Below are 22,546 nucleotides of genomic sequence, written 5' to 3'. Positions count from 1 at the left end.
CCTCAACTACCTAGTTACCACCCTGTTACGCCATTCAAACTAGAAAGGACTGATTAGGTCACAATTCTTACAAGCCAATGATTTTATCTCTGAACACTCCTGTATAAACACAGGAACTCTTGATCCAAACCATAACACCCTCACTGTCATCTGGCCTTGCACAAATGTCCCAATTCTGTGTGTCAACCTCTCCCCCTATTGACTTGACTTACACACAAGGGACTTCACCAGGTTTGAATGCAACTCCCCAAGTAATTCTGAAGCCCTGCTATTAAACTTGGGGTCTGATTTTCAGCCACTGCTGTCCTGTGGCTACAAAAGTCACATATAGTTTTAAGAACATGGTACAGCCTTTCTGTCCCCCGCCCCACCATGTTTTTAAATTGGTGCTTTATAGTTTTCTCTCTTCTTTCTAAAGACTTTCTTTAGAAGTTTCTTTTCTCTGCTTGAGCTCAAAACTTGACATTTCCTTCCAGAAATCCCCAGTACAGTCATATTTTAATAAGCTTTTTCACTGATGTGACCAAAAGACCTGACAATAACAATTTTAGAGGAGGAAAAATTTATTTGGGGCTCATGGTTTCAGAAGTCTAGGTCCATAGACAACCGTTTCCATTCCTTGGGGCCGGAGGTGAGGCTGGACATCACATCAGGAAGCAGAGAGACTTCTCCTCTTACCAAGGACAAATATAGAGCCCAAAGGCACACCCTAGGAGCCCACCTCTCCCAGGCACACCCCACCTGCCTCCAGTTACCACTTAGTTAGTCCCTATCAGGGATTAATGTGCTGATTATGTCAGGGTTCTCACAGACCAATCATTTCACCTCTAAACATTCTTGCAGTCGTCCACATGAGCTTTGGGAAACACCTCACATCTAAACCACAAGTCAGAAGCAGTCTCTCCATCCCTGGTCCTTCTGGTTATTGTCTTTGTTTGCAGCCACATGTTGGTTCCTTTCCCAAAGCCTGGCTTCCCATAAGGACTGTCCCTGAGCAAGCTCAGCTAACACCTGGAGGCTCTGTGGGGTCACTTTGTGCCCTGCGCCTCCCACATCCCATTTTCCATCTGCGAGATGCCCCCATGCTCTGCAAGTACAGGCAACCTCACTCTTGCACCGTGGTTGGCAAGAGTGGGGACCGCCTTTCACTGAGGAGCTAGAGGACAATCTGACTGCCCGGTCGCCTGAGCTGGCGGAGAGGGCAGTGGGGAGACCGCTCTCTGTCGACAGCGGGGCGGGGCGACGCCGGCCCTGCCCTTCCTCCTGTGCACTGGGAGCCTGGGCGTGTTCCTCCTGCCCAATAAAGACACAACCCAAACCAAACGTTTAGCTTTTGATGAGACAGGTCCATACGTGTAACTCCCATCCCTCTTCATGGGCTGAAATCAAGGGCTGCGGGGAGCTTGCAGAGGGGGGAACGTTTCCTGCAGTTTCCCACTTCCACGGGAGGACATGTCTGGGCTCAGGGCTCCTCCTCTCTCTTCCCAGCCAGCAGTGCAGGTCTTTCCTCTTTTCTGCCCTCTTCTTGGGTCCCCACATAATCCCTCGCGGTCCCTCCTCTCTCCCCTCCCTCTTCCCTTCCCCCCACTCTCACAGGGATCACTGTGGCTGCTTTGGACTCACCCAGGTACCAGGAGAATGGCTCATCTCAGGACTCTCAACTGAAGCACATCTGAAAACTCCTTTTGGTCACACATTCAAGTCTCTTGGGATGAGCACAGGACAGCTCCAGGGCCATTATGCACACTACCTACCACATGGGGAGATTGACAAGCAGTGGGGCTGTGAGTGAATGAGCAGGGAACCCCAGGGAGAGGGGGGTCCTGGGAAGTCTGGGAGGCCTCTCCGAGGAGGCGGTGAAAACACTGATGTCATTTGCATGCCATAAACGTCACCCTTTAAATGAAATCATCCGCTGGTTTTCAGTGTATTCTCCAGGCTGGGAACCATCAGCATTATCTGAGTCGGAGTAGCTCATAATCTAGCAGGCTCCTCACTCCGGTCACCACTTGTACCCCTTCAGCCCCCTAGCACTAGCAGGCTCTTAGTTGCCTCTCATCTCCAGGGATTTCTGGGTTCAGGATGTTTCACGCACCTGCAATGGCACGGATGCTCCTTGAGACTGGCTTCTCTCCCCTGGGACCATATTGGAAGTACATCTGTGCTATAGAGGGAGCCACAACTGCTACACCAGGTTCATCTGTGCTGTAAAAGGTGCTGCACCTGCCAAACCAGGTTCATCTATGATGTAGAGAGTGCCACAAAGCTACACCAGGTTCATCTGTGCTGTAGAGAGCCATAACTGCTACACCAGGTTCACCAGTGCTGTACAGGGAGCCACACCTGCTACACCAGGTTCATCTGTGCTGTAGAGGTAGCCACAACTGCGACACCAGGTTCATCTGTGCTGTAGAGGGTAACACACCTGCCACACCAGGTTCATCTGTGCTGTAGAGGGAGCCACACCTGCTAAACCAGGTTCATCTGTGCTGTACAGGGAGCCACAACTGCTACACCAGGTTCATCTGTGCTGTAGAGGTAGCCACACCTACTAAGCAAGGTTCATCTATACTGTCGAGGGAGCCACACCTGATAAACTAGGTTCATGTGTGCTGAAAGAGTTCCACACCTGCTACACCAGGTTCATCTGTGCTCTAGAGGGAGCCACACCTACTACACCAGGTTCTTCTTTGATGTTGAGGGAGCCACACCTGCTATGCCAGGGTCATCTATGATGTAGAGGGAGCCACACCTGCTACACCAGATTCACCTGTACTGTAGAGGGAGCCATACCTGCTACACTAGGTTTATTGGAGCTGTAGAGGGTGCCACACATGCTACACCAGGTTCATCTGTGCTGTAGACACCAGGATGATCTGTGCTGTAGAGGGAGCCACACCTGCCACACCAGGTTCATCTGTGCTGTAGAGGGCGCCACACCTGCTACACCATGTTCATGTGTGCTGTAGAGGGAGTGACACCTGCTACACCAGGTTCATCTGTGCTGTAGAGGGAGCCAAACCTCCTACACCAGGTTCATCTGTCTGTAGACGGAGCCACACCTGCTACACGAGGGTCATCTGTGCTGTAGAGGAAGGCACACCTGCTACACCTGGTTTATCTGTGCTGTAGAGGGAGCCACACCTGGTATACCACGATCATCTGTGCTGTAGAGGGAGGCATACCTGATGCACCAGGTTCATCTGTGCTGTACAGGGAGCCACACCTGCCACACCAGGTTCATCTGTGTTGTAGAGGGAGCCACACCTGGTACACCAGGTTCATCTGTGCTGTAGATGGAGCCACACCTGCCACACCAGGTTCATCTGTGCTCTAGAGGGAGCCACACCTGCCACACCAGGTTCATCTGTGCTGTAGAGGATAACACACCTGCCACACCAGGTTCATCTGTGCTGTAGAGGGAGCCACACCTGCTACACCAGGTTCATCTGTGCTGTAGAGGGAGCCATACCTGCTACACCAGGTTTATTGGAGCTGTAGAGGGTGCCACACATGCTACACCACATTCATCTGTGCTGTAGACACCAGGATCATCTTTGCTGTAGAGGGAGGCACACCTGCCACACCAGGTTCATCTGTGCTGTAGAGGGAGTGACACCTGCTACACCAGGTTCATCAGTGCTGTAGAGGGAGCCAAACCTCCTACACCAGGTTCATCTGTCTGTAGAGGGAGCCACACCTGCTACACGAGGGTCATCTGTGCTGTAGAGGAAGGCACACCTGCTACACCTGGTTTATCTGTGCTGTAGAGGGAGCCACACCTGCTATACCACGGTCATCTGTGCTGTAGAGGGAGGCATACCTGATGCACCAGGTTCATCTGTGCTGTACAGGGAGCCACACCTGCCACACAAGGTTCATCTGTGCTGTAGAGGGAGCCACACCTGGTACACCAGGTTCATCTGTGCTGTAGATGGAGCCACACCTGCCACACCAGGTTCATCTGTGCTCTAGAGGGAGCCACACCTGCAGCACCAGGTTCATCTGTGCTCTAGAGGGAGCCACACCTGCGACACCAAGTTCATCTGTGCAGTAGAGGGTAACACACCTGCCACACCAGGTTCATCTGTGCTGTAGAGGGAGCCACACCTGCCAAACCAGGTTCATCTGTGCTGTACAGGGAGCTACACCTGCTACACCAGGTTCATTGGAGCTGTAGAGGGTGACACACCTGCTACACCAGGGTCTTCTGTGCTGTAGAGGGAGCCACACCTGCTACACCAGATTCACCTGTGCTGTAGAGGGAGCCATACCTGCTATACCAGGTTTATTGGAGCTGTAGAGGGTGCCACACATGCTACACCAGGTTCATCTGTGCTGTAGACACCAGGATGATCTGTGCTGTAGAGGGAGCCACACCTGCCACACCAGGTTCATCTGTGCTGTAGAGGGAGCCACACCTGCCACACCAGGTTCATCTGTGCTGTAGAGGGTGCCACACCTGCTACACCATGTTCATGTTTGCTGTAGAGGGAGCCACACCTGATACACCAGGTTCATCAGTCCTGTAGAGGGAGCCAAACCTCCTACACCAGGTTCATCTGTGTGTATAGGGAGCCACACCTGCTACACGAGGGTCATTTGTGCTGTAGAAGGAGGCACACCTGCTACACCCGGTTTATCTGTGCTGTAGAGAGATCCACACCTGCTATACCACGGTCTTCTGTGCTGTAGAGGGAGGCATACCTGATGCACCAGGTTCATCTGTGCTGTACAGGGAGCCACACCTGCCACACCAGGTTCATCTGTGTTGTAGAGGGAGCCACGCCTGCTACACCAGGTTCACCTGTGTTGTAAAGGGAACCACACCTGCTACACCAGGTTCATCTGTGCTGTAGAGGGAGCCACACCTGCTACACCAGGTTCATTGGAGCTGTAGAGGGTGACACACCTGCTACACCAGGGTCTTCTGTGCTGTAGAGGGAGCCACACCTGCTACACCAGGTTCATCTGTGCTGTAGAGGGAGCCACACCTAGTAACCAGGTTCTTCTGTGCTGTAGAGGGTGCCACACCTGCTACACCAGGTTCATCAGTGCTGTAGTTGGTGCCACACCTGCTACTCTAGGTTCATCTGTGCTGTATAGGGTGCCACACCTTCTACACCAGGTTCATCTGTGCTGTAGAGGGTACCACACATGCTTCAGTAGGTTCATCTGTGCTGTAGATGGAGCCACACCTGTTACATGAGGTTCATCTGTGTTGTAGAGGGTGCCACACCTCCATAGCTTTCCACGACTGAATACTGTTCTACCATGTGTATCAGGCTGCACACACTGTGTCCACGGAGCCATCTGTTGTGGACATCAAGGCCACTTATACTTTTGGGTATAACCATGGACATCCATGTGTAGTGTTTGTGTGAACATAGCATTTCAACTCCTGGATAGAGACCCAGGGTGGAACTGCTGTCACGTGGCAATTCTTTCTCACTGTTGGGTGAATGCTGATCTTCTCTTTTCTGAGCAGGTGCACCAGTTCCTATTCCCACTGTGTATGTGAGGGCTTCTCCACACACCCTGCTGTCAGCCTTTGCCATCTTCTGACTGGATTCTAGCTCCCTCAGTGGGTGTGAATGTGTCTTTCACACGGCTTTGATTGGCATTTTCCACTGGACTCTTAGTTATAAGAGCACTCCCTGTGTTGTTGTCATAGGTGCTTCTTTGATATGTGATTTATGAATCCAATCTCACATCCTTGCCTGGCCATTTCCTTTCCTGTGAAGATTCCTTTGATGTTCCAAAGTCCTAAATCTGCATGAAGTCTATTTTGTGTCTTCCTTTGGTTCTATTAGTATAGGTAGGCAGCTAGAGATGAGCAGGAATGAGAAGAGGGGGAGTCGAGAGAGTGGGAGGCTGTAAAAGGGCCCCTGGCCAGCAGCTGACCCAGAGGACCCAATCCCCATCATGCGCTGCTGTGAGGGCATGCACCCCTCTGCTGTGGGGCGGGCCGTGGGAGAAAGCAGACTCGGAGCCACCAAGCAGCACCACTGCTCTCCCCCTCCCTCCACAGAGGGTGCCCATCCCACTCCTCTCTAGATTAAGGGCACACGTGATATCCCAAGGCTGTGCATCTGCCCACAGCTACTGTGAGGGTCAGTTGACCATTACATGGCCTAGTCCCTGTGGCATTTGGCCAGAAAGGGCAACGTGACCCAATCCCTGGACATGTATCCTCAATTTTCACACGTTGTAGCCATAGCACTTTTCCCCAGTGGGCAGCAGCTACGCTAGTGCCAGGCCCAAGAGCAGGGTCACTTCAAACAGTCCCACCCTAATGACAGCCCACCCCAAATCATCTGGGAGCACGCTGGTCCCCGGCTGACCTGCCTGCCTGGCCCTGGGGGTGCGTCTCACTTTCTCTTGCTCTTCCTGTGCCTTGCAGTGAACCTGCTCTAATGGCCACCTCCCCCTCTCTGGGTTTCTGCCTCTGTGTGGGATGATTGGTGAGGGTCACTCCACAGTCCGCTCAACCCCTGGGGAACTCTTCCCTGATCTGTGGGTGTCGTATGTAAACATGGCTGGTCAAAGCCAAGGTCACTAAGGTTTCCAGGACCTCTGAGAGCTTTAAGATGTTGACTCCCACATTTGGGTCTTGGATTCATTCTGAGTAAACTTTTGCTCATGGCCTGACGTCCAACTTCACTCTTTTATAGGTGGATGCCTAGAAAACATCACCTGTATTCCGACTGGCCCCAGTTCTCCTCTGTCTCTTGAAATGGGCGTGCCCTGGTAATGGGCTCAGTGGGGACAGGCTTATGATGAGGCAAACCAGGTCAGCAGGGAGCGGGAGCCATCGATGATGGGGGAACAGAGGAACAGTGGGAGAATCAGGGGTGACGGGTCAGAGTGGGAAGCACACTGTTGAGAGGGGGGAAGGTGTGGTTGGGGGTCCCTAGGCCAGCAAGGTCCTGACTCATCATGCTAGAAGGGCGTCATCAATGTCACACGTAGCACACGAGTCTTTTTAGTCCCTTAGTAGGAAGAAAGCTTGTACATAGGGGACCTCTGACCATTTGGCTTCCTTCCTATGAAAGGAATCTAATTGGAAAGGAATCTAATCTAATCTAAAGATCATTGTAGGTGAGGCTCCCATTGATGGGCCATTTTTCTTTGTTCCCTTGTAACGTTAAAAAAGAAAATTAATCTCTTCTTCAGGATCTGTGGGTCAAGATGGTCCCAGATTCCCAGGATGCTCTCAATGGGGTGGTAGCCAATAGGGATGGTTGATTTCCCATCTATAAAGCAATGAGGCCAGAGTCTGTCAAGCCCAGCAGCACTGAGATCCTAGGGAGATGGGTATCTGAAGGCATCTCTCCCACAAATGCCATTCTAAACCCAGAGCCAGGAGGCGTCCCTGTGTGGCTCCTGAGAACGTGGTATGGCATGCCTGTCCAAGTCCCATATTTAACACCTTGTCTGCTAAACCCTGTCACTCAAGTTTGTAATCAATTTAAGAAACGCCAGCTAACTGACGTAGCCTGGGGAAGTGGCCCCTACTCCTTCCGTGTGGGACCCCAGAGCAGCGCAGGCCTGATGCTGAGGAGGGGAGGGGAGCGGAGGTTTTGGTGTCACTGTGTTGGAAACACAGCAAGTCTGCACCTCAACAGGATCGACGCTGTGAGAGAGGAACAAGGACCAGGTAGACCAAGAAGGTGACTTAGTGCCCTCTGGAGAAGCCCTGAGGGGAGACTGTGAGGCCCGCTCCTAACGACAGTCAGGAGCACAGCGCTGGACAACGGCCTCGGCAGTGGGACGCTCTCGTTGCCTCTGCAGTGGCCCCGCTCCAAAAGGTGCCACCAAGACAAGAGAGAGTGTCGGTCTGCCTTCTACCCAGAAGAGACGAGGTGTCACTGCAGTGATGGACGGCTGAGCAAAAACGACAAGATGTCATAAGACAGCACGTGACCCACAGAGTTTTGGTGGAGGGACGCGTACGTGGAGGAGCTCAAGGCCAAAGGCAGGATGTCAGAGGCCAAGTGAGACATCGTCTCAGCCAAAGCTGGGAGGGGAACGAGGTGAGGGGAGACTCCTGTCCTGTAGATGGCCATCAATCCAAGTCACGGTACCGGGTCACATGTCACAGGAGCGTGGGGAGCTGAAGCTGAGATCGTGGTTCTGGGGTTCTGATGAAAGACAGTGTAGTCAGAGGTGACAAGCCAAGCAAGAGGACTCAAGTGGACTCCCAGGAGAGAGTGGACCAAGCCACAGCGCTGCCTCCGCTCACCACTGCTGGGTGTTTTCCAGAGTTCAGAGTCCACCCTTTGCAGCCTTCGCCATTGGTTGGTGAGCTCCTCCTTCATGTTGGGCAGGGGAGTTGTGACCCTAGCTGGTCCTCTGGGAACTGTCACAGCAACCATCTTATTCAGGGGGCTTCATCTGCGAGACAATTCTGTGAGTATGTGGGTACTGGGGTCAGTGGACGGGCAGAACGTGCCTTAGTGTGCCTGTGCTACTAAAGACGTTTCTCTTCTGAAAGACATGAGGGATTTGTGGCCATGAGTCTCACTTTACAACAACCCCATAGACCTGCCGGGGGTTTGTGCCATTGGTCTTTCTTTCTTCATGTATTTCTGAACTGGACCCTTTAGTTTCCACCTGTTTGTTCTCAAGATTTGTGCATGTGCTATTTTTCTGTAAGTTGTTTGATTATTATTATTATTATCATTATTATTATTCATTAGACATTAAAGCAATTTTTGAAAAAAATCCTGTGACCCTGAACATTTATTTGTTTGTATTCTACTGTTCATTACCAACTACTAGCTAACAGTTTTCCCTTCAGTTCTTGGAAGCGTTCTTAACGCAAGTGACCTCTCAGGTCTGTGGAACTCTGTCCTCTGGTGTGGATGGGTGTCAGGTTTCTGTTCTCGTGACTAAAAGGCTCAGGGGTCACTCCAGGTAAACTGGGCTGACTGGGCTGCACAAAATAACCACACAAGAGACACAAATACCTTTTTCTTTGGGGTTGATGTGACGGCTCTTCTGACCTTAAGGGTCCACAGGAAGAGAGAGAGCAAGAGAGAGCGCACGTGCTAACCCCTTTTATTGAGGAGAAGCTATTCAAATGAGGCAAGGGGTCAGGTTCAGGGGGCTGAGTCTAACTTCATGATGTCCACTGTCAGCAGGTTGACTGACACCTGGGTAGGCCACACCCTACGGCACAGTAAGAGAAGGGGACACACACAAGGCACTTCCATGGAAGATTCTGTCCTAAACAGGGCAAGGGGTTATATAACAAAGGAACAGGTGAGCGTAGCTCCACCCATGGGGCTATAGGAAGACACGCCCATGCACGAGACATGGACCCTCAAACCCAAGAAGGGTGGGGAAAGCTCTGCCACATTTCTGTGACTGAGCCCCTAAGCACCCAACCAGGGAGTGTGACTCAGTCACAAGCAAGGTTGGTCTCCCACAGACGGGCATTTCCCTACCTGCTCACAGGACTCTCTGCACATTTCAGGGGCCCCTCCTCCTTAGATGCTTCCCATCTGGGCATTGTCTCACAGGCTCTGGTCATTGCTACTGCCCCAGGTGCCACCTTTATCTCCTCCAATCAACCCAGCAAAGCTGCCTTGACCTCTGAGTCCCCTCTCGGCTTGGTGATAGGATTCCCTCGAGGTTCACAGTGGCCTTGACAATGGCTGACATCATTTAATTCCCTCTATAAGGCATCAAAACCAGCATTACCTGGGGCCCAACCTCTAAAATCAATCATTTCAATAGTTCTGACTTATTTTCGAACCATTCGTGGTCAATCCAGATGTCCACACACTGTCACTCCCTGCTCCATAGACAGATGTCATGCCCCATCATTCTGGCCTGGACTATGGCAGTGTCTTCCAACTCATCTCTCAGGCTGTATAGCTTCCCCACACCTCCAAATATCTGCCCCCACTGCAGCCACTAGTGGGACCCTTTAGAAGAGTGAGCCACATCCCGATTCTGCCAAAGCCCTCCAAGGTCCCCCGTTTCAGAGTAGCAGCCAAGTCCTTCCAATGGCCCACGGCCAGCCCTGCAGTCCTGCCTCCCTCTCTCCTGGGATCCAGCCGGTCTAGCCCTGTGTCCTCTGCTCCAGCTGCTCCGCCCTCCAGGCTGCTCCTGGCACATGCCAGGCACCCTCTCCCTGGCCTGCACCGCATGTCCCCTCCTGGAACCCTCTCCCGCCTGACTCCTCCATGGCTCACTTCCTCAGCTCTGTGTGCAAATGTCACCTGGTGAGGCCAGCTGCACCCTGCCATTTACAATGCAAACACCCTGGTCCCATTGTCCCCATCCGGCTTGTTCCATTTGCTTTTCCCCATAGCACTCACCTCCCTTTAAAATAATAGGTCATTATAGGAGTCGATGCTGGACCAGGGGACAGAGCCACACAGTGGGCGGAGCAGGGAAGTTGTACAAGGAACAAGTAACAATGCAGGTGTCAGGAGAGCTATGAGAACAGCTCGGGGTCAGGAGATGGAGGAGGAAGAAACAGGGGTGTGGGGATCCCTCCCCAAGGCTGGTCAGAGCTGGTGGGAGATGGGGTTTTGCCGCCCAGGGATGGGGGCACGTTGGCCAGGTTGCCTGGGTCAGCGCTGGTCATGGTCAGTGCAGAGGTGAGCAGGTAGGGGGCTGAGATCCGGGCCTTGGGCTCGTTTTCTTCCCTGGTGCCTGCCCTGGGCCTGCAGGAAGTGCACACAAGTCCTGCACAGGGGTAGCCATGTCTGCTCCTGCAGTGCCCGGTTAATGTGTCATCTCCTGGAGACAGGCACTTCCACTGAGCCATTGTGATGCTGAGGGATATTGAAGGTATTTCCACGATATGTAGGTTAAGCAAAGTTATTGTGGGTCACATCTGCTCTGCACACGGGGGACTGTCCCTGTTGGAAGGGCACATCTGAGTGGAGTTGCTGAGTCCTGGGCCACCGCTGATTTAAAGGCATATTCATGCTCGTGGTGATTTTAAATGACACCTTTTGCTTTGAGAGAATTGTGGATTCACGTGCAGTTGTAAGACGTAATACAGAGGGAAAAACCCTCATGGATGTAGAGGTTCCTGTCCTTCGTCTCCTGACCCTGTAGCTTCCTGATGTTTCTATCATGGGTTGACCCCAACCTCCTTCCCTGCTGCATCCTGACAACATCTATCCATCCATCAATTCTGACCTCCTGCCATGTCATCCCATAGCAGTATTAACCATCAATGGACCTTGACCTCTGCCTTGTCTCCTGTCTGGCATGCATTGACCCTAAACTGCTGTCCTACCTTCTGTCCACCATCTGATGATCCCTGCTCCTTGGCCTATCACCTGTGAGGGTGTTCACCAGAAGCTGAGCTTAACCAGTATCTAGGAGGAGCAAATTTAGAGAGCTCTGTAGAGGTCAGCTTGCTGGGACAAGGGGCAAGGTGGGTGGCCGGCAGGAGGCGCCTGGAGATCTTCCATTAAACCCAACATAGGCCTGTGCCCGTGTCACAAGACCAACCATCAGTGGCTCATACAAAACAGGGGACAAAAGATAGCTAGGGCACAGTCAAACCAGAACACGGGCGGACCAGTCTCCCCTGCGTGGAGCCTCCAGCTGCTCCCTGGTCTCTGCTCCTAAAGAGCACGGGCCCCGCCCTCCCCACCCCGGGGAGGACAGGCTTCCTGCTCAGAGCCCCTTCCAGGCTGGGGTCAATCCTGGATCACGCCAGCACCTTCAGGACAGCCCCACGGTTATCAGAGGGTGCTCATTAGTATTGTTCAGCCAGACCCAGGCCAGAGAGGCACAAAGACACCATTGTGGGCCCAGCTCCTGACTCCAGAGCCAAGGTCCCCTGGGACTCAGGCTCAGGCCTGGGAACTGTGGGGTCTGCAGGGCCAAGGGGGAGATTCAGCTCCGGTTGGGGGCAGCTGAGGTTGAAGGGGCAGAGCAGGGGCCCAGGGGACTCAGCATGAACTCTGAGCACAGGTGGGCACCAGGCCTCCTGAGCCTCTCAGGAGATCTATCCAAAGGGAACCAGGCTGTCATGGGGACCTGTGGTTGGTCAGAGCTGTTGAGGAGGGGAAGCCTTTGGGAGGGGGCTCTGCAGGAATGAGGAGGGGACGCCCCAGGGAGGGCTCACGGCAGGCTGTGAGGGCTCCATCCCTGAAGCCCGCTCCAGGGGGAAGGTGAACACCCAGGGAGCCTCAGCTGTGCCAGGGGGGCAGGGGGGTCCTCAGACGACCAGAGCAATAGCAGCTGTATGTCCCCTTGTTAGAGTGAGTCCACGGAGACTCACAGAGGTCGAATAACTCAGGAGACACGTCTTCATGACCCCTAACACGGGCCGAGCTCCTCAGCTGCCCTGATAAAGCAGAGAACCGCGGGAGCCGAGCCCCTCTCCTGGGGACGTCAGCTGCCACAGAGGAGGTGGGCGAGGGACACAGAAGTGCTCTCGAGACAGCAGAGCTGGCCTCCTGGCACACAATGGGTGGATCAGGAGGCCTCCTCCATCCCTAGCGAGGCCTGGGCAGCTCTGAGGGGGGATGGCTAAACTGCTCCTGGCCACACGATGGTGTCCCCCCTTCCAGGGAGCTCTGGGGAGGGGCACCCAGGCAGGAAGGGCAAGGAGGGCAGCTCCAGGGTGGAGAGCAGGGCTCTGGGGGCTGGGGCACAGCCTGTGGCCTGGAGATCCGTCCCCCTCAGCAGCAGGAGAGAAGCCAGTCCCTGGGGAAGCCGGGCCCTCCCTCCCTGGGGCTCCCAGCCACAGCCCACGCCTGTCCCCTCCAGGCTGGCTGGGCTGGAGCAGCACCTGGGTGGTGCAGACACTGAATGGCCTTGTGTGTCTTTCACCTTTAGGTGGCTCCAAATGGTGACTCATGGGATCCAACAATAACGACATTCCCCTCCCTGATGATGGGGATGTGGCCCTGAGTGACAGGCGGTGGGTGTGTCCTGTGCCAAGTCCACACAGGACACTGGCCGTGGGGGACATATAGGGTGGCAGCTGGAAGTTTGCTGGCGTCCTGTGAGGAGCCGGCACAGCCTCGTCCTGACACCCAGGTGACCCGCCTTGGCCCAGCGCAGAGCCTGGAGATGAAGTCCCTGTTCCTGACCATCGTGCTGCTGGGCCTGCTGTCTGCCCTGCAGGCCCAGGACCTCCTGACCTTCCCCTGGGAGGAGCTGAATGTGAGGCTGGGTGGGCCAGTGGGCGGGTGGGAGAAATGCCCTGAGCCCTGGTCAGCGGGCAGCAGCTGGGAGCCCTGCTTCAGGGGTCACTTAAGGCCAGCAGACCCTGCACTCCTGCCCTTGAGGGTCAGAGATGGTATTCCCTCTGCTGTCCCTAGACAGGGCCCTTCCTGGGGACAGGGCTGGTGCAGGGAGGAGGTTCAGGTCAGGGTCCTGTGGAAGTGACACTGGAACCTGAATTCCTCTAGGGACAGGGCCCTCTGGAGTGACACTCATCCATTCCAGGCCCAGTCCCTGAAATGAACAGATCCTTGGGGGCCGAACCCTCCACCTCCTTGGGGTCCAGGAGACCTGAGTGTGGGGCCTGCTCTACTGAGGTCAGGGAGCAGGCATGGGGGAGGCCGTCTTGGGGGGCTCAGCCTGGGCTCTGGGAGTCCCCTGGGCTGCAGGTCCCTGTGCCAGGGAGTGATGGGAGAATCTGGGCGGGGCCAAGGTGACTCATGCCTTGACCTTCTCCAGATCACAGGGACCTGGTACGCAAAGGCCTTTGTGGTCAACATGCCCCTGGTACCAGACTGGAAGGGGCCCGGGAAGGTGTTCCCCGTGACCGTGACAGCCCTGGAAGATGGGAGCTGGGAGGCCAAGACCACCCTCCTGTGAGTGCTGCCCCTGCAGGACCCTCGATTCCCTTTCACTTCCCATCACCCATCCACATTTGAGTGTCATCAGAAATAAATCCCCTGCTGTGAGGGACACAGTCCAGGAAGCTTCCCAAGGCTCAGGCGGGTCGAGTGGGATTTTCAGTGTCACCATGTGAGGGCTGGCCCAACAGGTGAGCTGAGCTTGGCTCAGGTGCCTGTCCTGAGAGCAGCTGCCCGTGTGCTCCTGCTTCCAGGATTCAGGGGCGGTGCCTAGAGAAGAAAGTTACTCTGCAGAAAACCCAGGAGCCTGGCAGATACAGCGCCTGTGAGTCCCCGGGGCTGAGCCTGGAACCCCCTGCAGGGGAAGCTCCTAGGGGTGGGAGGGTCCTGTCCACCTCCCAGCAGGGCTGCCTCTGCTTCCCAGGGCCTTGTGGCTCTGACCCCAGACACCAGGTGTCCCACGCTGTCCCCAGCAGGGACTGACTAGGCAGTCACTCCCTCTGAGAGGTCCTAGCTCTCGACCTTTGGGGAAACCGAGGACTGGAGTCCTGGACAGGGCAGGGCAACTCCCCGGGCCAGGGCCAAGCTCCAGCCTCCACATCCTCCAGCCTCTGGCACCTGGACTCGACAGCTGGGTGGCCCCTTCCCTGGCTGGGGTGGCTGTGGCTCCTGGGGGACAGGGGAAAGTAGAGGCTCCTCCTCAACGTGGTCTCCAGGGTTTTGTTTTTAACAATGAAGACACTGAAGAGCTGCCCTCTCCGTCCAGCCACAGACCACGGCAAGAAGTTCGTGTACATAGAAGAGCTGCCCGAGAGTGACCACTGCATCTTCTACTGTGAAAGCCAGGACCCAGGGAAGAAGTTCCGCATGGGCAAGCTCATGGGTGAGGGTTCCTCGGAGACCCCCGTCTTCTGCCCCATGGTCCCCACTCCCCAAAGCCCAGGAACCAGCAGCCACTCCCTGGCACCGGGCACTAGAGCCTTGGGCTGGCCTCTGTGTGCCAGGCACTGTGAGCTGCCCAGGCAGAGATGAGCTCTGAAGTGGGGAAGGGGTCGGCTGGGGGAGGACTGTCAGGCACAGGGACAGACATGGCCCTCAGAGTCCTGATCACTCAGGAGGGGGCTCCAGCCACTCAGGCTGCCAAGTGCCACTTCCCAGTGTTTGGGCATCAGGACAGGTCAGCCTATAGGGGGAGGGTCCTGGCAAACACCTTCATGGGACAGGGACCCTCCAGGGTCAGGGGACAGCCCTGTGACTCTGTGACATGGGGTGCTTCCAACTCAGGGGCCTGACACTGCAGACCTGCTCACTCCAGGGCAAAGCTCTGGATGCCAGTAGGTGGCCCTGTCCCCACAGCATGTGCAGCCAGCCCCCCTCAGCTCACCTGGTCCCCTCTCTCCAGGGAGGAGCCCCGAGGAGAACATGGAGGCCCTGGAAGAATTTAGGAAATTCTCGCAGCGTAAGGGACTGTTGGCCGAGACCATCTTCACACCTGAGCAGACGGGTGAGGGGTCGGCTGCCTTTGTCCCCGACAACGTCCCCTCTGTGTTCCTTGTGCCACCCTATGTCTTCCATGTCTTTGTACCCTGTGTCTCTCTGTCCTTCCGTGACCCCAATGTCCCCCTCTGTGTCCTTGCGTCCTCTCTGTCTCCCCATGTCCCGAGCCCATCAGGGACACCAGGGCCCTGCTTGGGTCTTGGTCATGGAGGGCTGCAGCTGTGGGTGTGAGGGGGCCTGCGCCCATCCTGGAGCCTCCTCCCCACTGAGTTTTCCTTGGTTTCTGCAGACACCTGTGTTCCCGAGCACGACTAGGGTAAGTGGCCGCGGGAGGACGCTGGAGACCCCAGAGTCCCCGGCTCTGGAGTTTCAGTCCACCTTCTCTGCCTCCTCCCATCCACCCAAGAGGGAGACCCCACCTGGCCAGGCAGGGGTGATGCCCTCAGATATTGGCCCTGGGGGCGATCCGGGACACTTGGGGACACTTTCCTCTACCAGTGAGGGTCAGCTGCCGCGCCCTCCCACACCCTGGGCCCTGATCCAATCCCTACTCTGGCCATCAATGACCCGGATGGTCATGGCAACCTGGGAGCCCCTCTGGGCCCATGGCTGTCCATCAGGGTCTTCACCACAGCCTGCGGAAGGAGGAAGGTGGACCTGGAATCTGCTCAGCCGCAGCCCTGCCCCTGGTCCTCCCATGGGAGGGTCTCCCACCTCAGCGCCTCTTCTTGTCCCAAGAGCCACCTGGGTCTGCACCCCGTGAGCCCACTCACCACTGACAAGACCTGTGCCCTGGACCACCCCTCCTGCTGGACCACCCCTCCTCCTGGACCACCCCTCCTCCTGGTCCACCCTTCCCATGCAGCCACTGTCCCCACCCACATCCCTCCTGTCTCTAAATAAAGACCTTCTGCACCACTCTGGGCTTGGTCGAGTCTTTAGGGGCCTGGCGATGGCTCCCTGGGGGCCCTGCTAGGAGGGGGAGCCATGGGGGCAGCTGGGGAGACATTGGCTCCAACAGTGGTCAGACCCCAAGCACAAAGGGGTGCTGTCCTGAGGTCCTCCTGATGAGCCACGGCCCTGAGTGGCTTGGGAAGGTGCCGGGCCCTGGGCAGGGGCACTGGGGAAGTCACTGGGGTGGGCAGGACTGGGGAGACATCTGTGTCAGGGCTGCAGAAGGTGCACAGGTCCCTGGCAGGGCTGCTGCCTCAGCGGGGGCTTCAAGGATCCTGCAGGAGCCAGACATGAAGCAGGCTGAGCCCAGGGGCAGGTGATGGGGACGGTGCCAGCACCTCCCTCGTCACCCCTCAGGCAGACGGAGCCAGGCACAGCCTCCCCTGGTCTGCACCCTCGCCCTGGCCCTCCCCGTGGTCTGTGCAGGCCCTGGTCTGTGGGAACACTGGGCCCACAGACGGTGGGGGAGCACAGTGAGCCAGGAGATGATAAACGCAGCCCCAGTAACCACGGACCCGAGGGACCCGGCTTCCCAGAGAGCCAGCCCGCAGTGCCCACCTCTTCCTCTGAGGGGCCTTTGATGGCTCAGCCGCCTGACCATCAGCTCAGCGACCCAGCTACCTGAGTTCCACTCTGACCTGCCGTCCTCTCCCCCTCCCCTCCTTGGCCCTCTGCATGGTCCTGCAATGGAGCCCACCCAGCAGGTGCCAGGTGGAGCCCAAGGCAGCTGGACACTTGGGAGGGCAGAGCAGGTCTGACCCTTCAGGACAGGGGGCAGGGTGTGTCTCCCCACACTCCAGGCCCAAAGTAAACTATGGCAGTGCCAGGACCCCAGATAAGAAGAAGAAAGTAGGAAAAAGCTCCATCATTTCAGAGTGAAGATTTTCAAAGCATTGAAGCTAAGGGGAAAACCTCTGTTGAAAGGTCAGAAATTTGATTACAAGAAGAATAAAATGTCATTGCAGAAATCATTTTTAATAAAAATTTGAGCTGTGAAGTGGATTTTTCCCTGGTACTGTGGCATGAATCTTAACTCATGTGAATCCGTGTTACCTCCCCAGTCAGGCCACAGTACTGCTGTCACCCCAGTCTTCCCTGTGGGCCCTCTCCTCTCTTGGGGATTATCCCCCAATAGGCTCACAGGGTAGGAACCCCCTGGCACTGTCTCTGCCCACTGGGCGGCACCTGGGAGCCGCTCCTGGGGCTCTGTCTTGCACACAGCCCCACCTGTTCCCTAGGCACTGGGCAGGGGAGGGACACCTGTTCTGGGCTTGGGAGAGATGCCTGGGGTCTCTGTGCCCTCCACCCCAGGGGAGTCACCCCTTCTCTAGACACTGGGGACTAGGAAAGGACTGCCATGAGGGCCCGTGGCCCTGCTGGACCCCGGGCTGGACCTGGGCCAACACTGCATTTCCACCTGGCCCCCTACAGGGCGCATGAGGGGGTGCGGCATCCCCAAGGTCAGTGTGAGTTGGACCTTCCCAGCCACAGCCCTGGTTCCTGCCTGCTTCCCTTTCCCAACTGCCTGTGACTCAGGTGAGTGTCCATTGTCCCCGTGGGGGCCAACTCATGTGACAGTCACTGCCTGTGGCACTGGGGGCTGCTCCCTTCCCAGGGTGTTTCTGGGCCGAGCGGGCTCAGGTGTGGGGGGAAGCAAGCCCCTCCTGGGGCGGTGCCCAGGGCTCTCGCCATCCTTCCTGATCTCTGTGGGTCATGTACCTGTGGCCACCGCTGCCCCTGTCCTGCGAGCCCCCTGTTCTCCTAATCCTCTCCTGGGCCCTCCCAGGCTCTGGGGCCCAGCGCTGAGCCAGTCATTGAGAGTGTCATCAGCTGGGTGAGGGCAGCTCCTGCAGCCCACCTGACCAGGGCGTTAGGATGGACTGGGGCCTGGATCCCAGAGCCAGCCAGACTGCTGCGCTCTGCGAGCTCCTTGATGTCCCCTCCAGCTCTGCTGGGCCTCACTGTCGTCTGAGCTTCCTGGCCCCATGCCTGTGTCACACCAGGCAGGCTCCAGGCCAAGGGAGAGGGCGTCCCCATCCAGCCTCTCGCTTAACCCGCCGGGTGAGGGACTGTCTGCTCCAGCCCCTTGGGAACAAATGTGCTCTGGGTCCTGTCCTGCAGGTCGCCCACACCCTACTGACCTTCAGTGGAAAGGCCCCATTCCTTCTCAGGACAGCGTCCCCCAGGGGACAGTCACCAGCTGGCCCATAGCTGGGCCTGTGACCACCAGGAAAAGAGCATTGTCCCACTAGGTTTGGTCTTTGTGGAGACCTCTGCATGGCCTCAGGTGAGGGGGCTGTGCTATTGTCCAGCAGGCTCGTGGCCACCAGCAGAGGCTCGGGGAGATGGGGATCACGGTTCTCAAGGCACTGACCTGGGTGACCTGGTCCCAGGCCCCACAGCCCTGGCTTGGTGTGTGCGACCCTGGGGAATCGCTAGGCACAGATGGGTCCCCCTCTGAAATTCTGCCATTTTCCATTAGCTCCTGAGCCTGGTCCTCGGCTCTGACTACTTCTGGGGACCGAGATGCGGCTCTGCTTGAAGGCCACGTTAGAGCGTGTTGGTCGGCTCAGGCTGCGACTATAATACACATGGACCATGGGGCTCATAAACAACAGGAATTCATTTCTTGCAATTGTGGAGGCTGGAAGTGTCCGTGTCTGCTGAGGACCTGCTTTATGGTTCATAGGTGGCGCCTTCTCATGTGTCCTCATGTGGAGGAAGGGAAGGAAGAGCCCTGGCCTTCTCAGCACCTTACGGGGGCCCCAATCCCATCCATGAGGGCTCCACCCCATGCCCAGTAGGGCTGCCCCCTCCTGACCCCTTCTGCAGGGGTCACCAGGGGGTCAGGTTCAACAAATGAGTCTGGAGGACACAGACCCCCCAGCCCTTGTAAAAGCCCTCTGACTTTACACCCTGACTTGACTCGGACAACAAGAGTGTCCCTCTATCTCCTTAGCACTTGGTGGCTTTGGTCAGCCAACTCCAAACTTGTCATGATCTCTGTTCCCTGCAGCTCTGAATGCCGGAGACACTACGCACGGGGACGCCTCTTCCCCTGCAGCTCACCGTGGCTCACCCTGGTAGAATTGTTGGGGGCTCTCACTCCTCACTGTGCCCCAGCCTGGGTCCTCGTGGCAGCTGAGCCGTGACGGATCCAACTCCATTGTCCCAGTTTTGGTCCCTAAGACCACCTTGGTCTCTACTGTCTCGGCTTAGGCAGGAGACCCTCACACAAAATTTAGGCATGTTCCCAGGAAATGTGCATTGGTCAGAAGGAGGACCTCAGGGAAGCGGAGGTGGTCAATACTATGTCATCTGGAAAGTTCCACTGTGGGAACTGATCTTCAGCTGAGGGGAAGGGGATCTGCTGGAGGACAGGTGTCATCCGGGTTGTGATGAGCCAGTGCAGCCAACAGCCCCTTCACTGTGCTCACGGGGATGGACACAGGAAGAGCAAGAGCGTGGTGATTATGTAAGATTTCTCTCACTTTTAAGCTTTTTTAACGGCTTAGACGAGGTTAAGGGGTTATAGTCCAGTCAATGCAGAGTGTGTGACACCCAGAAGAGAAAGGCCAGAGGGGACAAAGGCAAGGTCACCACTGTAGGCTTTTGTCCAGAGGCACAGTGCTGCTTCAGGATGGGCTGTGGTGTGTGTACCATAAACCCCAAAGGAACCATTGTCACAATCAGCTGTAGTGTCACTGTGACCAAAAGGCCTGTTGAGAAGGAAAAGTCTATTGTGGCTCGTGGTTTCAGAGGTTCCGTCCATGGTCGGTCCGCCCCTGGCTCTGGGCCCAAGGTGAGCAGGGCATTATGGCCTGCTTTCAGAGCCCTGGGATCCGGCCCAGCACCCTCCCTGGGCCACCTTGAACCATAACCAGAGCCTATTGGAGCCTTCTGCACCAGAGATTCGCCCCCCCCCCCCAGCCCTAGCACCATCCGGAAGCCCCCATCCAAGATGGACTCACATCCACAGTTGGGCCACAGCCACCTCCTCAGCTCCTCTACAGAGCTCAGCCTTGGGCTCCACTGACCTGGCTTCAATCCACAGCTGGGCCTCCATAGCCCCATGACAGGCAGGCTCATGGGTGACTTCTCAAAGCCTGTTTCCTGAATTGAAAATAGGTCAGTAACCACGCCCCATGATTATATTCTGGGAGTAAAATAAGGAGATGAAGGGGCCCAAAGTGCTGGACCCAGGAGGGCCGCTGGCCAGGACCATCAGCAGGGATAAGAGATGTATTCTCCATGCAAGGTTGGGCATGGTCCCTTAGAGCCGGCAGCCTGGAGTGTTGCTGTGGGGCAGTCCCTCAAGGAATGGTCCTGTGTCCTACTGGGAGGTGTGCATGTGGAACAGCAGGTCATCTGCGTGTGCCATTGGGTTCCGACGCAGGCCCCCTGCGCACATCACCTCTGGACTCGAGACCTGCCTGCCCCACATGGAGTCACCCGATCTGCCTGTGGGGAAGAGGCCAGTGTGTGCCCCAGAATGCACCCCACCTTGCCCACGCGCACCCCCTAGGCCCACAGTCGGGAATCTGAGGCAGTAGAGATGCTGGATTGTCCCAGGGTCCATGAGATGGGTTGAGCCCAGAACAGAAGAGTTTTCTGGGCTTTGTGACCTCTTTGGGGATTTGCTTTGAGAATGAAGCCCTTAATATGCTGGCCACCTCTGTCCTCCACTCCTAGGTGGCCTGGGGTCCTCCTTTGGAAGTGGGCAGGGTTACTGACCTGGCTGGGTGAGGAGGCCTCCTGAGTGAGCGTGACACCTCAGGCCAGCAGAGGGACACAGGGGAGCAAGTGAGGCTGCTGAGGTCCTTCCTGTTCCTCTTGGAGCCTTGGGTCCTGCTCCTTTGCCTCCTGGGGCCTGGGAGAGCTGCTGCCTTGACAACATCCAAACAAAGGTGTGTGTTTTGTTTTCTGGGTTTCTTGCCTGGGGCTGCAGTGCTAGCGCTGGCCACCAGGGGGCAGGAGTGCCAATGAAGAAAGTGCAGCCAGGAAAGAGTGCCCAGGGTCATGGTCTATGTGCCCTGCCTTCCACCCAGGGACCTCCATCACTAGTATCCCTGCCACAGTGTGAGCTGCTCAGGGGTGTGGAGGGGCTCAGACCTCCTCTCATCTTTTCCCTAAATACTATGCCCGAGCACTCGCCCCAGGCAAGGACCGTGTTGGTCCTGGATGTGACCCTTAAAGTGACTGCCATGGGCCCTGCCCTCCAGGACCTGCCAGTGTGTGGGTGGACATCACAGACACAAATGTACATAAGAGCAAAGAGCAAGTGGTTTTCAGGCCCTGGCTGTGAGAATGCAGGCAGGCACTGCAGAGAGGGCTGGGTCCTAGGCGGGAGCTGAGAGGGTCGCTGAGGAAGGACCCAGCCCTCCCAAGCTTGGGAACAGCATGCTGGGAAGACTCCGCCCACTGGGAGGCGGAAGTGAGTGTGGCCAGAGAGGGGGTTGGAAAGGAGGTCAGTGTGGCTGGAGAGAGACTGGGCAGGAGGGGTAGGGGCAGGGCAGGGCAGGCCACACCGGGCCCTGGGGACCACACTTGTCATCTGTGGCTGTGTGACAGCATCCCCTAACTCACCTCTGCAGCCGCAGTGTGAAATGTCATAGTTTCACTACTTCCTGATCCAGGCTGGGTCAGGCCTCTCTGGAGGCTGGGGCTGCGGTCTCCACTGAGGCCCGGCTGCTAGGATCCGCCTCCCAGCTCTTCGTGCCAGTGGCAGGATTCTGTGTGGCTGGGCCTTGGAGCCTTTCTGTTGGTGCAGCACTGAGACCTTGGCCCCTGGGGCCTGCTGGGCAGCCCGTGATACCTCAGCTTGATTCCCTGGAGCAGATGAGAGAGCAGGGCAGAGAGGGAGGCTGCACAGGGGATGGGGCCCGGCAGAAGCCACAAGCTCCTGATGCCACCTGCACGTGGGGTCCTGTCACTGTGTCCTGTTCTGTTCTGCAGATGCCTGATGCTGAGTCCCATACTCCTCCAGGGCAGGGGCCCCGGGCCTTGGGTGCCAGGAGGAGCCCTGTGGGGCACCCACCTCATAGGCCCAGGGGAGGCCCTTGGGCCGATTCCAATCTCCTGGAAGTCATGGGAAGGTCTATGACGAAGGGGGACAATGTCTAAACTCAGTGTCTCCCGTCTTCCCATGGTGCCTATTGGAAACAGCCAAGAGGGGACATGGCTGTCTCTAACCCCTCTGTGGGACCCAGGTCGGGGTCAAGGGCATTTCATTCTGTATCCCTCCCCTCTTGTGATTGTCCCAACCCTAAGTGTGTGCATTAGTGACAGGTGACACAGCCCTT

The 22,546-nt window shown here is 56.5% G+C and overlaps 1 protein-coding gene and 1 long non-coding RNA gene across 2 annotated transcripts; one reads left to right on the top strand and one right to left on the bottom strand.

Moving 5' to 3' along the window:
* The first annotated feature begins 13,677 nt into the window (after window positions 1–13,677).
* On the top strand, window positions 13,678–16,189 carry Obp2b (odorant binding protein 2B). The gene is made up of 6 exons (XM_046465377.2): window positions 13,678–13,808; window positions 14,048–14,118; window positions 14,560–14,676; window positions 15,196–15,297; window positions 15,580–15,606; window positions 16,031–16,189. The coding sequence occupies exons 1-5, from the start codon at window positions 13,711–13,713 to the stop codon at window positions 15,603–15,605; spliced, it is 414 nt and encodes a 137-aa protein (XP_046321333.2). The 5' UTR covers window positions 13,678–13,710; the 3' UTR covers window position 15,606; window positions 16,031–16,189.
* A 3,523-nt stretch (window positions 16,190–19,712) lies between these two features.
* On the bottom strand, window positions 19,713–21,133 carry LOC124107523 (uncharacterized). Its single transcript, XR_006856445.2, has 3 exons — window positions 20,979–21,133; window positions 20,216–20,357; window positions 19,713–19,963 (listed from the first exon to the last, which is right to left on the bottom strand). It is a non-coding gene; the product is annotated as an uncharacterized LOC124107523 (long non-coding RNA).
* Between the last annotated feature and the right edge of the window lie 1,413 nt (window positions 21,134–22,546).

Source organism: Marmota monax, unplaced genomic scaffold (genome assembly GCF_021218885.2).
Source record: "Marmota monax isolate L192 unplaced genomic scaffold, Marmota_monax_Labrador192_F-V1.1 WCK01_AAM20220418_F8-fsc00167, whole genome shotgun sequence".
NCBI lineage: Eukaryota > Metazoa > Chordata > Mammalia > Rodentia > Sciuridae > Marmota > Marmota monax.
The sequence above is the reverse complement of the archived record's forward strand: the minus strand, read 5'-3'. Positions and strand labels throughout refer to the sequence as shown.

What these genes read in the sequence shown, in the direction of transcription:
- Obp2b (XM_046465377.2), top strand. Translation starts at nt 13,711, where the DNA reads ATGCCCCTGGTACCAGACTGGAAGGGGCCCGGGAAGGTGTTCCCCGTG. An exon ending in GAGGCCAAGACCACCCTCCT is followed by an intron (nt 13,809 to 14,047) that starts GTGAGTGCTGCC and finishes TCCTGCTTCCAG; the next exon opens with GATTCAGGGGCGGTGCCTAG. An exon ending in CCGCATGGGCAAGCTCATGG is followed by an intron (nt 14,677 to 15,195) that starts GTGAGGGTTCCT and finishes CCCTCTCTCCAG; the next exon opens with GGAGGAGCCCCGAGGAGAAC.